At 45.5% G+C, this 16,457-nt stretch overlaps 1 protein-coding gene across 4 annotated transcripts in view; it reads right to left on the bottom strand.

Moving 5' to 3' along the window:
• CEP112 (centrosomal protein 112) overlaps window positions 1–16,457 on the bottom strand; it is a 296,853-nt gene that overhangs the window by 54,990 nt on the left and 225,406 nt on the right. For all 4 annotated transcript variants that reach the window (XM_070394174.1, XM_070394176.1, XM_070394175.1 and 1 more), the window contains one exon: window positions 15,007–15,156. In XM_070394174.1, the coding sequence (XP_070250275.1) occupies window positions 15,007–15,156 (150 nt within the window). The remainder of the gene's footprint in view (window positions 1–15,006; window positions 15,157–16,457) is intronic.

Here is a 16,457-nt window from a genome sequence, read left to right as displayed (position 1 = left end):
TCTGATATTATTTCTTCGAATAGGTTTTCTAATCCATGTTCGTCTTTCTGTTGTTCTGGCACCCCTATTATTCGTATGTTGTTTCGTTTCATGTTGTCCCAAAGCTCCCTTAGGCTCTCCTCCTGTCTTTTAATTTTTTTCTCCATTTGCCGTACAGTTTGAGTGTGTTTTGCTTCCTTGTCTTCTAATTCACTAATTCGGTCCTCCGCTTCTCCCAGTCTACTGTTGATACTTTCAATGGAGTTTTTTATTGAAGCTATGTCACTCTTCATTTCTTCTTGGGACTTACTTAAGTTGTTGATTTTTTCATCTGTTTCTTCTAGCTTCTTGCATAAGTAGTTGAGTTTTTCATCTGTTTCTTCTTGCTTCTTGAACATGTGGTGCATGTACTCTAGGAACCTTATTCTGAATTCTTTTTCCGTCATGTTGCATATCTCTGTCTCACTTAGCTGCTTTTCTGGGGAGTCCTCCTTTTCTTTCCTTTGGGGGTTTCTTTGCCTACCCATGTTTGATCTCGCTGACATATGTAGATGTTGAGATGTTCAGTGGCTGCTCCCTGGGTGGCAGGGGCTCCTTGGGTTGTGGTTGCTGCTCAGATGGTTGCGGTAGCAGCTGCTTTCCAGTTGGCAGCAGCTCCTCTGGTGGGTGTTGTTCACAGCTGTGTTGGCTCTTCTGGCTGGTAGGGGGAGGCTTCAAGTACAGTTGCTGTTCCACAGACAGAGGGTGTGGTGATCAGGAGGCTGTGGTGATCAGGAGGCTGCGGTGCTCAGGGGGCTGCTGTTGCATGGATCTGCGGTCTGGGAAACGCTCCTCTCTTATGGGCACTGCATGGTCTGATCAGTTCCTCAGGATGCCCCCTTTAGTCTCAGTTCTCCGCAATCACAAAATCCAAATCTCAAATCTCCTGGCGCCAGCAAACCCGCGGAACTCCTTACCCTGGTCAGGGTCTGTGTCTGTCCCAAGAGACGCGGCTGTCTGCCATGCGGTCTCCCTCCGACCCTCTGGGCTCAGGTCTGGCAAACTTTCCTGCCCAGATCCCTGGTTTTTAACCTTTCCAGGGGAGGTCTGCCCTTCCAGGCTGCAAGCCGTCTCACCAGCTGAGTAAATTTGCCAATTCGGGGTGGGTGTTATTAGTTTCAGCTGCTTACTCCGTTTGCTCCGGGACAAGACCTGGGACGCGTCTGCCTATATCGCCGCCATCTTCCCGCAAATCCCCAAAATGCCGTATTTTGAGCCCTGTACTTAATTTTCATCTTTCCTTTTGATTAGCAGTTTTTCTTCTCTGGCTTTTGAATCCCGGCTCTTCCTCCCGGCTGCGGGGCTTAACCTCCAGGCAGACATTTGAAAGGACACAGTCGCAGTCAGGTCCCCATACAGCAGGTACACCTATAGATACCCTCCAACAAATAGAAAGCACCGCTTTGAATTTTTTTTTTCCAAATCATTTACTACAGACTCTCTGGCTTTTGAGTGTAATATTTCCTGTACATCATTTCTTGGAAAACTAACAGCTAGAGAATTTTGTCCCAGCGAAGGCATGGTGGCTGAAGGTGAAATGTTTCAAAGGACCCATCGCTTCTTGGCCAGGGAGAAAGAAGAGAAACAAATGCGTAGCAGCCACTTGCTCTCTCTTACCCACTGACACTGAAGTCAGCAGCCCTCACGGCTTCTCTAGCAACCTGTCTGAAAACCATATGGTGCCAACATTTTTTTTCTTTTACCTGTAAATGTTTTTCTTTCTGATAACTTTCCTCTATTCATATCAAATTCAACTCATCTCTTAAACTCTATACAAATGTGCTGGGGATAAAAGTGTGTGTGTATGTGTTTTTTATTATATCTTAACTGGAGGTTGCATTTACTATTTTAATTTCAATCAAACCTTAACTTTCGTTCCATAGAATATAATCAATGATTAACTTTTTGCAAAGCGCCTTCTCCTTCACCTGGTCTCACTAGGAAGACAGCCTCTTCACGGGCCCTTATTCTCATTGTCTGTTCCACTAAATAGGGACTTGTATTAAATGCTAGTGATTTTGCATGGGGCGGGGAAGATTTAGTTTAACTTTTTTTTTTTTTACATATTTATGTTTATTGTTAAATGAAAGGCATTTCTGTGTCATGAATAACCAAACCTCATAAGGAGAAAGAAAAGGGAAGTTCAACTTCTCAGAACTTCTGGACAGTTAGGGGCTGACAACTGAAAGAGGCTGGACCAGAAAATGTTATCATCTCGGGGTGAAGCCTGTAAGGATCACTGTTCTCTTAGCCCTAAAATTCTGTCAAGTGTTTGCAGGCGAAACATTCAGAGAAATGCTTTCACTGATTTGCCTCAGAGAGATGTGGGGAGGAGAGGGGAGCAGGGGAGCAGGGAGGTAAGCCTGGCGAGGAGAGGGAGTTTTGGATGCTTAAGAAGTTAAATTGCTTGCTTTCTCTGCATGTGTGTTGCCATATCATTTCAAAAAGAAAGTGCTTTCCAAAGGGAACCATACATGTATTCCTTCATACAGTCCATACACAAGCGGTCACTAGGCCTCCGCTGACTTGGCGTGAACATCTGCTGAGCCCATGAATGAAAGGAGTGACGGCTGTCTCAGGGAGGGGCGTGGCTCTGGGGCTGGCGGTGAGTGGCCTGCTCTCACAGAGCTCAGGAGCCTGGAGGCAGTGCAGTGAACAGCCATCACCACATCACGTGTGTCCACGCCACAGGGGGAGAATCAGAGGACACAGGGAGCAGAAAGGGTGGGACGTAAGCCAGTCTGGGAGGCAGGAACGGTCAACGCGGTCTTCCTAGGGACAGAGACCTCTAAGGTGAGACCTGGAGGACGGGAGGAGGCAGGCAGGGGCAGGGGCCGGGGCTGGAGAAGGCAGCAAGCTTATCCCAGGTGAAGAGTAAAGATGAGGACTAGGGAGAGGGTGGACTGCAAGGCGCACAGAGATGAGAGGTGGCTGAGAGCGGTGGGCGGCTCTGGAGCCCTGAAACCTTGTGAGAGCATCTGGGCTGCAGCCTCGGCCCATGCGGACCTGGTGAGGGAAAGGTCCCCCTGAGTGTGGTGCAGAGGCGGGCTGAGGGAAGCAACCCTGGGGCGGGAGCCTGTTCACGCCATGCACTAGGGAAAGGGCCTTGGGGATGCAGAGAAGAGGGTGAGGCAGAGTGAGGACCAGAACCAGGTGACCGGCTGGCTGTGGGAAATGACCGTCAGAAAGCAGCATGAGCCTTGGCTGGTCAAACAGGTGACCAGTGCCGCTGACTGCACCCGGGAGCACGGAGCAGATGCAGGTGTGGGTGGGTCACAGTTTCAGTTTCGAACGTGGTGAGTTTCAGGTTTCTGGAGGGCATGCCGAGATCTGTGTAAATATCCAGGAAGCTTCCAGAAAGATCTGGGATGCAGTTGAGCTGGGAGATCTGGGCTCGAGATAGAAAGTTGCCAGTTGTCAAAATATGGGTGGATGAGACAGCCCACATGAGATCATGGAACCTAAAGAGAAAAGAAAGCCCATCGTCCCCCGGGGGGCAACAACACGGTTTGAGGGCAAGACAGACAACAAGGGGCCGTGTACGTGACTAAGAGGGACCTGCCTTCCACTGAGTCAGATGCTTCAGGGAAGTCAAGCAAAGATGGAGTTTCCCGTGGATTTAGCAACAAGGATGCCAGTTTCTGGCAGCGCCAGGAGACATAAGAAACAAGTAGGAATGGAGTGTAGACAGCAGTTAGAAGAGGCCAAGAGAGGTTCATTTAAAGTGGTTATGTTTGAACATACCTCAAACTCTGATTGGATAGGGTCTTTTAACAATTGTGAAGGCCTTAAGTAGAAGATACTCTTCTAAATGCTTTTTAAGCATGAATTCATTACATCTCACAGCAATTCCTCTTATTTCTGCTATTAGTTCCACTTTTGAAATGAGGAAACCGAGGCACAGAGAGGTTAAGTGACTTGTTTGAGATCCTGTGGTTTCTAAGTGGTGGAGCTGGACTTGAACCCAGGCAGTCTGGCTCCAGAACCCATCTTAGGAGGCTGGCTCGCTCGCTCGCTCTCTCTCTCTCTCTCTCAACACATGATAGGTAATAGAAAGGAATGTTTGAGCCTTAGCAAAATGAAACAGTGGCAACATCAGAAACACCCTTCAGTTTGGCAAACTGTGAAAGGACCTGGGAAATTACTGAAAGGACGCAGAGCCTGCCGCCTTCATCCCAGGTGCTGGGTCCTTCCAAAAAGTAACGAGCACCGCTGTGCTGGCCCTTGAACTTGTTCACAGAAAGAAAGTCACCTGAACTAATGCATTTTCCAAACGAGCGGTTTCCTCCTGGAAAACAAGCTCCTCAGCCCTCGCACAATCAGTCTTGGGACGAGCCTGTCTGTGGACCCGCACGTCTAGGCGGCTGCGCGAGGCCGCATTTATCGGTAACATTTCCTTCCGTTGGAATGCTCTGGAATCAGGTGAAATGTTCAGAAAGTGGCTTTTCTAATCATGACTCTTCTCTAAATTGGCTTTGAACATTTTGTTTCTAAGGAAATTAGTGACAATAAATAATAATAATAATAATAATAATAATAGGAATAATAAAATCAAAGTAAGCAACAAAGCCAACGACTGAAGGAAACACTTTTTAAAAGCCCAAATGAGAAATGGCTTTGCTGAGCCCCCCTCCAAAAGCCACAGGAAGTTGTGTTTGAGTCACAAGGAACCATGAAAGACTGGTGGCTCACATATAGTTTAAAGTAAAAACAGCATTTCCGTTTCCATGTGTTTAAATACATGGAATGAGAGGGAAAGACGTGACTTGGGTTCAAGGCTTGGGTTCCAGGCTCGGTGCTGCCAATAGCTACGTGGGAAGGACCAGGCACTTGGCCTCCGGGGGCTCAAGTGAAATGGGGCACAAGGATGGGAGAATGAGAGGCCAGAGGACCTATTCCTCTGAGATTCTTTTCAGTTTTAAGATCCTACTAATCAGTGAAATAACACGGGACTGAGATTTCAGCTGGTATACAATGAAACAGGTTCCCTGAACCCACTCTACTTAACACTCTGCTCGTGAAACTTTAAGAGGAAAGGAAGGATGGATGGACAGCATGATGTTTGAGCACATGGAGGTGGTGAGTGGAGCACAGAGCTGCCACTGAAAGAGAAGCCAGAATGGAAACCCAACCAGAGGACATGGGACCAGGAGCTCACAGCGAAGACAGGTGCTCGATGGGATCAGAGCTCAGGACCAGTTTCGATGAGACAGCATTAGGCCAAGGAAACAGTAAACTCGTTAGCAGGGCTGAAACGGCCACAGCAGCGTTGATCCCATGGAAGCAGATTCGGTCAGGCCGGGAGGGATTTTAGACCAAGCATCCAGCTCTGTCCTCTTCAGTCCAGCATGTCTATGTAGTATTTAAGCTAATACGCTACAGCGTGTTCAAAGATCACACGCGCAGCCAGATGGAGAACACGAACACCTTGTGATGTTGATAATGAACTTGCTGAACATTCTACCTGGAGCCCTAACTGTTTCTGTATCCTTTCCATGGAAGATAGGAACTTACAAGGAGGTGCTGTTTATTACCAATTCCAAAGGAAAAATTAGGCCAAACTTGGACACTTTGTAAATGAGGATTTGCAGAATAAAATGAAATGAGATAAGCCAGCTTGGAAAATAGCGAAGAAGTAAATATATCTCTCCGAGACACACCAGAATTTGCTAAACTCTGGAATTATTAGTTTTTAAGCAACAATGAAATACTGATAACAATGATGCACCGCACAAAGCCTGGCAGCCCAGCGAGGTCTGGTCTGCACAAGAGGAACCTGAGAAGAACCCAGGTCTCTGGGTGAGGAATGCAGGCTAGCACCACTTTTGAATTTGGAATGAATCTGCCAGTAGGAATGGCAAGAATAGAAGATGAAAAAGAGCAATCGGGAAGCAGAGAAAAAAATAATGCTTGTTTCTGAGAATGCTGCTGCTTTGTTTTATGAACTAGTCTATTTGTTTTGGCTCCAACTGAACTCAAGAATGTTTTCTGCATATTTTACAGAGTAGTTTATAGACATCAAAGGAACAATCTCTCCTTTCATCATTATTTACACATAAAAATAATGCAATTTGTGGTACATGTAAGATGTTACCTCTTAAAAAGCTCTCAAGTCTAATTTATTAATTGCTTGAGATTTAAAGTTAAACAAGGGTGAGATGCAAATCATATGCTACTCTGAAATATTTTACCACCAAATCTTGTTTTATTAATGAGATGTTGAGCAGCCACATGAATATTTATTTAGGTGGTTAGAGGGCTTTATGAAGAATCCTGGAGCAAGTGACAGAGACATAAAAGTAAATGGTTCTATCTCTCCTGAAAGAAATGGGCTGCTTCTTTGTTTTGAATTCCACATTTTCCGCTGTGCTCGCAACATTAAAGCATTCCTGTAACCCACCAGCCACCAGATCTCTCTCGCTCCAGATCTGCCGTTTCAGCTTCAGCGGCTTGTGCCGCTGCTATGATAGCACCGGCCTCCTGCTGACAACCCTGCAAATAACATTTTCGCCTTTTCTGATGGCTTGACAGACAGCACCACATTATTTTGGTCCAATTATACACATTTGGAAAACACGATACATGTATAAAACCAGGACTCTTTTTACTAATTTACTGATTTTGATTCAGTGCCTTGGAAATTGTATAAGGCTGTATAGATTAACTCTCTCATTAGATGTTTCTTGTGCAACAAATCCCCTAAAAATAGCGCGATCTAAATGTGAAGCACCATGAGCTAGGCCCATCTGAAACGTTTCCAGGCACATTTATGCAGAATCAGTTATGATAATACAACTGCTTATTCACAGCTTCACTTTTTCTCTCACTGACAATGTATAATAACTGTTGGAAAATATGCATGTATGTACACATATATGTATTCTATCTTTATGGGGAAAGTATATACACACACACATACACACATGCCATTCCTTTTAAAAAAAATACACAGATGTCAACCTACACATGTAAACATAGGATCATATGAGAGATAGATATACATAGGAAGTCAGGTGCTAAACTTCTGTAGCAATGAAGATGATCTGAAACCAAGTCTACCAACAGGCGTCCTGCTCCAGGGCCCCTCTCAACCCAGGCTGCTCACTCTTCACCCCGCCTCTCCTGCTGCCCTCCAGGCACCTGCCCCTCCCTGAAGGCCTCTGTGCTCCCCTCCTCAGGTTCCTAAACTACCCTGGAGCTCTCCTCTCCTTTCCCCTCCGGATACCACTTTCCAGTCCTTCCAGTGGGATGGCACAGCTCATTTTTAGGAAGAAGATCTCAATAGAGTGTGAATTACTCCAAGTAGTAAAATATGTTAACACATCAGAAGAGTGCCTGCATCTTAAAAGAGGAGTGTGGTAACCCAAAGAGAGAGAGAGAGAGAGAGAGAGAGAGAGAGAGAGAGAGAGAAAATTCCTACTTGCAAGGTTGGTGCTGATGTGCTTAAAGCTGCCTTAACAAAAATCCAGTAATAAACGTAAAATTCAACATTTAATGACAAGAGATTTTTAACACCAGCTATGTCTTCATGTTTGGGTGCCCAGTACTGTGGGCGCTATGCAGAAACCAGAAGCATGAGACATAAACCATTTAGAGAACCACCAAGCATTAATGATAGAACTTCGTAAAAGAATGAGGTCCCAGGGATGGGGCAGCCAGAAACCTTCATGGAGGAGGTAGGCAGGACCTTGAGATGGCCTTGCTAACTCCGGACAATCTGAGGATGAACAAGAGGCTGCAGAGAAGAGGGAGGTACACAGCTCAGTGAAGGCAGGACCTGGGCACCGACGGGCACTTGGGGACAGTGACCACACCAGCTTAGCTAGACCTGAATGTGCCCACTGGGGAGTGCTGAGAAGTCTGTGTGGGCTCTGCAATGCCAGACAGAGGAGTTGATCTTGACATTATAAGCAATCTTCTCAATTCAATTCAGTAATATGACATTGTGAGGATGAAAATATCATCAAAGGTATCAAAAGTCCTATTCCCTGCCCCCCCCAAATAACCACTTACCCATTTTTGAGACCCATTCAGGCAATTTTCAGTGTATGACATTCTGCCTCCTTTCACTTACTATGGACTGGCAATCTTGTCTCATTTTCATACAGAGATCTACTTCAGTTTTTAAAAGTGCCCCCATAATATTACATTGTATGAATGCACCATAACTTACTTTCTTCCCTAGCTTTTTGCTCACAGAGATATTGTATATCAATTCCTATTAATTGAACTGCTGGGCCAAAGGTTATATGCATTTAACGTGGTCATAGATTACCCCCCCCCCCCCCCACTGCCCTCCAATTTATACTCCCGGCAATGGTGCATCATTGAGTAGATGTTCAAATTCACAACTTATTCCCATCACATGGCAGCCAGCCCCTTCAAAGCTTTGGAGTTTTGAGCTATCTTTATTTAATTATGGCCAAGGATGAGCAACCTTGAACATGTTTGCTGCGTCTCACTTTTCGTCTGTGAACTGTGTCCTTTTGCCCACTGGCTTGTTCTTTTCCGATTGGTTTCCAAGCTCACACCTTAGGGCAGGCCCATCAGTGACTTGAGGTTCCTCTGGCAGGTTCTTCATTCTGGCTGGAGCTGGGGACCTTTGCCAGGGCCATCGGCTGAGCCCAGGCTGTTTTCAATCAATCGCAGGTTGAGAAGGGCTTTCAATAGGGTCATATCAGAGGACTAAGAAATACATTCTAGGACCCTGGTGGACTTGAGATAAACTGGGATGAAGGAAAGGAAGGACAAAGATGAGCCCAGAGTTTCTAACAGGAAACAGAAAGATTGGGGGTAACCCTGATAGACTGCAAAGAGGAGCCAACTTGGAAGGGAAGATGATAATTCAATGGTGTAGTTACCAACAAATTTAAAATGGCAGTGAATCCTCACAAAGAACATGATTTACAGGCAGTGCAATATCGGACCAGCCAGGAACCAGGCTGAGGTTCTGGGGGCCATCTCTATAGGAGTGACAGCTGAATCACAGAGGAGATGAGCTCACCGTGGAGGGAGAAGGAGAAGCAAAGCCTAGGATGCAGGCGTGAGGAACTCCCACGAGGAGGAAGAGAGGCCAGCAGGAGACCAGCAGAAGTAACATGTAAACCAAGAGAAGCATGAGTGTCTAGAGCAGGAAATAGCAAACTATGGCCCACAGATCTAGCAGGAACCCAGTCTATTTTTCAATAAAGTTTTATTGCAACACAGCCACACCCACTTGTTGACATATAGTCTAAAGCTGTTTTCAAGAGCTGAGTAATTGCTACAGAGACCGTATGGCCCACAAAGCCTAAAATATTAACTATCTGGCCCTTTATCAGAGAATATATACTAAATCCCATGCCAGAAGGAAAATTGTTGGTCAGTGTAGTCACATGCTGCATAGAGTTAGAGAAAGAGTAGAAGTGGGGGGAAACTACAGAATTAAAAAAAAAAAGGTGGTAGGTTACTTTTCAAACTTTATTATACTGGGATTAGAACTTTAAGTGAATATTTGGAAGAGCTGAATCACACACACATCAGAAAAAGCAATGCAAGTGACTGGTTGGTAGTAAGAAAGAGTAGAAGAGGAATAATGGAGTATCATCTGTCCACCTGTCCATCCACACACACCCTGTGTTGAGAGGGTTACCATGACCATGGGCATAAGAGCTGAAGGTCAATTTCATCAAGAGAGTGGAGTGGGGGAAAGGGAGCTGTTGCAGCAGTGGTATGCGGATAAATGTTTAATAACTGGCTCTCCATAAAGACCCGAGGCAGCGTGCACCGTCTCCACGGTGAGCACCCAGCTGGCTGAGCCCTAACAATGGGCCAGGCGCTCCCTCAGGCCTCCACAGGGGGACGGGGGGCCAGCACTGCTACTGGGTGTTGTGGTCACCAAGGCTGAAGTTGGGGGGTGGTTTCTTATATAGTTCATAATTATTGAACATTAAAATATTTCTAAATTTGTAAATTTTTTAAATACTAAAAAACTAAATGATGCCTATGACTTCCAATATTTGATTAAGCAAAGCTATGCATGTTTTGAGTCATGTGATAGTGACATTAACCACCAACAGCCCCAGAGTGACTTCTGAGGAGTGAACTTCACCTCGCCATGGGGAGGAAGAAGGTTTTCAGTGGACTCTTACAATCCGCGTGCATTCACTCATCAAGTCCGAGTGGCTCCTTGGTATGTACGAGGCAGTGTTCCAGAGGCTGAGAGTATTTTTCTTAGGGCTTGAAAGATTTTGTCTTCTGAGCAAATAATTTTCAACTAGTCTTTAAATGAAATAAAAATTTGCCAGAGAGCGGAACAGGAGGAAAGGTAAAATAATTTGGTCATTTATTCTCTGATCACTTGTTGTTGTTTTAATACATATTTTTATTTATTTCAGAGAGGGAGAGGGAGAAAGAGAAACATCAGTGATGAGAGAGAATCAATGAATGGCTGCCTCCTGCAAACCCCACACTGGGGATCGAGCCTGAAAACCCTACCAGGAATCAAACGGTGACCTCCTGGTTCATAGGTTGATGCTCAACCACTGAGCCACACAGGCCGGGCTCTGCTTACTTGTTTTTGCTTCTCCTTGCTTTAGGAAGCCAGGTCATAATTCCCTGCCACCTGGTACCCAAACCCATCTCCCAGGGCATTCTTCCTGGAAAATGGCAAGTATCCCCCATGCCACTTTGGCTGAATGGCTCTGCCTTCCTCTCTGAGCGAGCAGGCGAGCCTTCCTGGGTGGGACATAGAATACACTTCTATTCTTAGCATTATTAATTCTAATTCAGGAGGGCACAAAGAAAACGCCACTTCCCTCTCGCCTTAGGATGTGCAGGCGGGGGAGACGAGAACTAAATAACGAACAGGCCCCAGACAAAGCCGTGGATGTGGGGCACTGTGCTTTCTTTCTGCTTCTCAGTGCTGCCGAGCCCCCCACAATGAGCTCTGGACTTTCATTCTTTGGGAAATGGATTCCTGTAAGCTTTGAGCACAGTAAGAATTGCCCAATCTTATGAAATATTCCTTTTCCCCCCTCCAGCCCTTCTGGTAACGCAGACCAGATTTCTAGACATCCTACTGGCAGCCGACCTTTCCTTGTGAACTCCGGTCAGTGGCCAAGGGAGAGCAGCATCAATGCTCTCAAACCTCCTTTCTATGCCTGCAAGCAAGAATCTGACAACATTTCTCCTTGATATGAAATCTCTGCTTGGACATCTGGCTTCACAGTGAGGAACTTTCAATACACTAGCTTCAAAGAAAGGGCTCGGCCTGGCGGGGCGGCGGGGCAGGAGGACAGTCGGCAGTCTGTCGTAGAGCTGCTTCTAACAGCTTCCCCAGCGAACTCTGGGAGCAGAGAGGACGGTGCTAACTAACATTTAGATGACTTGGCTTCAGTAGACAGACTTTTGGAGGCCTTCCCGGAGCATACAAACCATGCCCCACAGATAACACATATGAGCTGTAGGGTGTTCTATTAGATGCTGCCTGATCAGGCAAAATATATGACTGGCCACAAGATCTGAGTAATTCTCGCCTAGCTGTGACAGCATCACAAATTGTTTACAAGCTGGTTGCCATTGATGAAATAACATGAGAACCAAGTGGCATTGTTAGTTTTCAGAGCCCTGGTTTATGAGGGGACATCATTCATTAATTCAGCATATTTCCAGCACTTCCATTGAGCCAAATATTGTGCGAAGGGCTTGCTCTCAAGAAGCATCGAGTCTAGTTGGTGAGAAAGAGAATTCATAAAAACACAGTTCACACCCTCCCATCTGAAGTCCTTGATCCAAAATCCTCCAAAAATTACAAATAAGTTTTGAAAGGTTGCAGTTAACTTGTGAGAACACAAAACTTGACCGATGTTGCCAGGGTGTCCGTGGTCTCTATGTGTCCCATTTATTGAGGATAATCTGCGTTTCCCAGTGCTTGTGTGTTTGATACTGTGTGTTGTCCCAGACCCCACTGGGGACAAAGTACAAGCACCGTGTCACCTTCCTATACTCTGACTTCACAGAACACACGCAGCCTCAGGGTCTGAGATGAGGGACTGTGGAGGTGTGTGGTGAACACTTTACTGCAGGAATTGACAAAGCTGGTATGAGCCTCTCCCTCGGACGCGTCACAGAGGAGATCACATTTAATCTTCAAGGGAAAGGACTTCCTCAGAGTTCCTGGGACCAGAGAGCAGTGAGGGCGAGGACTGGCAGCGATGAGGTGAGGGAGGGGAGAATTCGCTCAAGGGGATTTGCGGAATCGGACTGGAGTGGCCGGGTGGATGCTGGTGGTACTCTAGTTCAGATAATCAATACAAGAGGAAGAACAGGCTGGGGGAAGGGAAGAGCGGGGGAAGGGAAGAGCGGGGGAAGGTAACTCTGTTTGTGATCTGCCTTGTTTGAGCAGCCTCTGGACCGTCCAAGTGAAAATGTGCAGCAGTGGTTAGAACTGGACTGAGAGCTCAGAAAGGCGTCTGGGTGGAGGTGACAATTCAAAAGTCATTTGCATGAATGCTTACTTGAGGAGATGAGACATTGTAGGGATAGTGCATACACAGCAAGGAGAAGAGGCCTTGAGTAATACCACCATTTAAGTGCTAAGAGGAGGAAGAGCAGACGGGGCCTGGGAATGGGAGGAGGCTTGGGAGTGGCAGCTGAGCTGGGAGGTGTTGCCGTGGAGCTGAGGGGTGTCAGAGGCTGTTTCCAGGGCAGATGGGATCACTGCTCCTAGGCATTCCTGGGCTTCATTGGAATGAGCCCAATCTAAAGGTGGGGTCAAACCCAGCCAGCCACAGCCCGCAGCCGAGCCACACCAGAGATCTGCAGGCACCTTGCAAGAAAAAGTAGAGTCCTTTCTTATAAGTCGCTGAGTTTGGGGGATTGTTTCTTATGGAGCATTACTGTGACGATAGCTGACTAACACAGGTTCCTTGTTAAATGTTATAAGGGAGTCAAAGAGGCTTCTGAGAGGAGATAGTAGATTGAACTTCTCTTTCCCAACACCAAATGACGTGAATAAATAACAATAAAAACTAGCAGAAATGCACTAACAGCACAGAAATAGGGTAGAGCAAGGCAGACATAATACAAAACCTCTCAACCACCTGCAGTCAAGGAAAGAAACAGGATTCTGGAGCACACCAGAGAGGCACACAGTGACAACTTCAAACTCTGCCAATGTCCCCGAATCCTTATTTTATAATGACTTCACAAAATTCCAACAACTGGTGCTTGGGACAATGCTCCAACCAACTGAGCTACCTGGCCAGGGCGTTTTCCCTTTTTGCTTATATTGGAATTCAATTTTTTATTGAAATTTGGAAATTACCTACCAGTTGGTATTTGGAGATCACTGGAAAAGAAATTCCCATAAAATGAAAGTTGAAATGAAGTGTTCAACTCAGTTGTACAGGTCAATGAGGACTTGCTGTGCATTTATAAATGAGAAGAGTGCCAAAGATTTCTTTCAATTAGTGGAATATGAAAAGGAAACATCTCTTCTGTCTTATATCACACGTAGGGGAAAAGAAAAAGCTCACAGATAGAACTATATAGGGAAAAATATCATCAATAATAAAATAAAGTAAGTCCTTTCTTCTAAAGTGAGGAGGCTGGATGTAATAGCTTCCAAGGTTTTGTTCATACCTTAAAGCTTTTTTACTCTATTCAGGGTTGCCCAGGCTTAAAAAGTATCCTATATAATAAAAGCCTGATATGCAAATCTACCGAACAGTGGAATGACGGGTTGCTGTGACGCACACTGACCACCAGGGGGCAGACACTCATGCAGGAACTGCTCCCCTGGTGATCAGTGCTCTCCCACAGGGGGAGTGCCGCTCAGCCAGAAGCCGGGCTCATAGCTGGCGAGCGCAGCAGCAGTGGCAGGAGCCTCTCTTGCCTCTGCAGCAGGTGGGCAGTAAGGAGTGAGGGGTCCCAGACTGCAAGAGCCCAGACTGCGAGAGGGATGTCTGACTGCCAGCTTAGGCCCGATCCCCTAAGCAGGCAGGGGGATATCTCCTGAGGGGTCCCAGACTGCAAGAGGGCACAGGCCAGGCTGAGGGACCTCCTCCCCCCACACCCAGTGCACAAATCTCATGCACCGAGCCTCTAGTCTATATATAAGAAAGCAACTTACATTAACACTAACGTTTCCCTAAATTACTCAGATCATCTACAATGGGCTATAGAAAGCAAGATGGGTGTTAGGCAGAAAAGGGCAGTGATAAAATCCAAATGTTTCTTTGCTTCGTATGATCACTCTACATGCTTCAAGCATTGCTCTAACAAAGTAAAGTCACCAAAAAATAATCCTTTGCTGAGAATTCTTAAAATATTTTTTTTGTTCTCTTCTAAATCTTATTATAAAGGTTTCCAGATGCTTATCCTCACAGATTAAATACGCATGAGGCGGACAAACACAGGAATACTCACTGCTCCAGAGCCAAGGAAATGCCACTTGGAGATCAGACTGCCCATCACCCCAGGAACCAGAGTGCAGGGGGTGTCTGTTGCTATGAAAGGTGTGCCTTTCTGAAGCTGTTTGGAAACCACCTAGGTGCTCAGCATACACATCCGAGCATAGCAAATAGTTGGAATTCCAAACCTCAAACAGGTTATTTCTCATCACACAGATGCATAATGAGAGGATGTGGGCAGAGAATAGGATGCCAATTGGAAGCTGACTTCTGAATTTATTAGCCAGCAGTCCTGGGCTGAAAGAGTCATCTAATATCAAGAGAACGTTCCAAAGTGGTTCTCAAGAAAGAGCACCGGGTGGTTTTCGAATATGTGTTCCATGTGAATAGAGCGTGTTTGCCAAAAATGACTTTGTATGCTGGCATGTGACCTCTCAGAGGGAAGCAGCCTGAGTCACCGGACACATCAAAGGTGGAGGCCAGTGAGTGGGGTGACTGCAGGCTGTGTGGACAAGCCAGATACCTGCAAGCATCTGCCTCCTTTTAATTACATGGCAGCAGCTGGGACCACTGGTTACTGAAGTCTTCCGATTACCTTGATTGCTCGGTCATTATCTCTAATCAGCTGCTTCTTCTCATCTTCAAACTTCTGGGTAACATCCTGCAGCCGCCTTTCCGCAGCGAGCTGCTGCCGGCTGCTCTCTTCTTTCAGGGCGGAAATGGCTGTCTGGAGCTCGGAGATGGTCTAAAATGAAAACAGCATGCGATCACTCGCATTCTTCAGCGAGAGGCGTCTACTTCATATGCATTTATGCTCAACAAAAGAATGGGATTGGCAAGACTCTACTCCACAAACTCAGTATTTCCAATTAACATATCACACACTATAACGCATGAAATTCCACCCAATAAAAGACTGTAATAAAAATGGTGAATGGTGAATAACAGCTGAACCAAATGTATTTGGAAGACATTTCCATGATAACATTCCACAATATTTACTCATCAGCAGAAAGAACATCTGTGATCTCAAATATATGAAATGCGTCAGATCTTATTTTACTGAGAAATATACTTATTGGAAAGAAAAAAGCTATTGTGCCTTGCCTAATACTTTGAACTGTAATAACCAAAGAAAATAAGGAAGAGTTCATTCTCCATAGTTACCTAATTCCACACAGTAGTTTTTGAGTATTCACCAACGGCTGAGCACTGTGCTAAGCACTGTAAGTTCCTATGGAGGCATTAGTATTGCCCATCATCTATTCATGGAGAAACAGAGACACAGAAAGAGGCCACAGATTTTACAACCAAGGAGACAGGCAGGACTTGAACCATGCACAGTCCGAGCAACTGCTGCACTAATTGGTTCCTCAAACCAGGCTACTTCGAACAGGTTTTGGGATTGAAGAGAAGTTTATGATGACACAGTTCCAAAAAGGTTGCTTTCTTCCTAAGTGCTAATATATTCATGAAAGTTGATTTTGGTCCAAATAGTGTCATTTCAGAGACTCCTGGAGTATTCTCTACACTTGAGAACTGGTTCTCTCTATGACTGGGTTCCCTCCCAGTTCTCAACACAATCATCTGGCGAAGGAGCTTTGAATTTAATGGGCTGACTCTTCCTTTGGTTTAGATGTATCCACTTCCTTTCAAATTCAATAGTGATGACTTTCAAAAGCAGGAAATGGTGATTTCTTTTAATAAAAGAAAGAACCCTCGTCCTGGGTTAGAGCAGAATTCTGTTGGTTCTAAGGGAGAAGGGCCGGTTGATGAAAAACACCAGAGAAGTTAGTGATCTTCCTTGAAACTCAGTTTTTCCAGCTATTATTAGATGACAACACCAGTTCACAGCATTAGAAGGCAATAAATAGAAAGTGTCTGGAGTCTCCCAAAAGCCAAGTCCTATGGAAATATTAGTTGTTACTACTGACAGAAATAATAGCACATTTACAATAAGATGTGGGGTACTTATGCTTTTAGAAGGGAGCTAAATTCACTGTAACAAAGCTTAACATTTAGAATTTGTAAAGAATCAAATACTAA

Source organism: Myotis yumanensis, unplaced genomic scaffold (genome assembly GCF_028538775.1).
Source record: "Myotis yumanensis isolate MYYU_CA2020_CCGP unplaced genomic scaffold, mMyoYum1.0.hap1 SCAF_16, whole genome shotgun sequence".
Classification (NCBI taxonomy): Eukaryota; Metazoa; Chordata; class Mammalia; order Chiroptera; family Vespertilionidae; genus Myotis; species Myotis yumanensis.
Note: the sequence above shows the minus strand (reverse complement) of the source record. Positions and strands in the feature narration are given on the sequence as shown.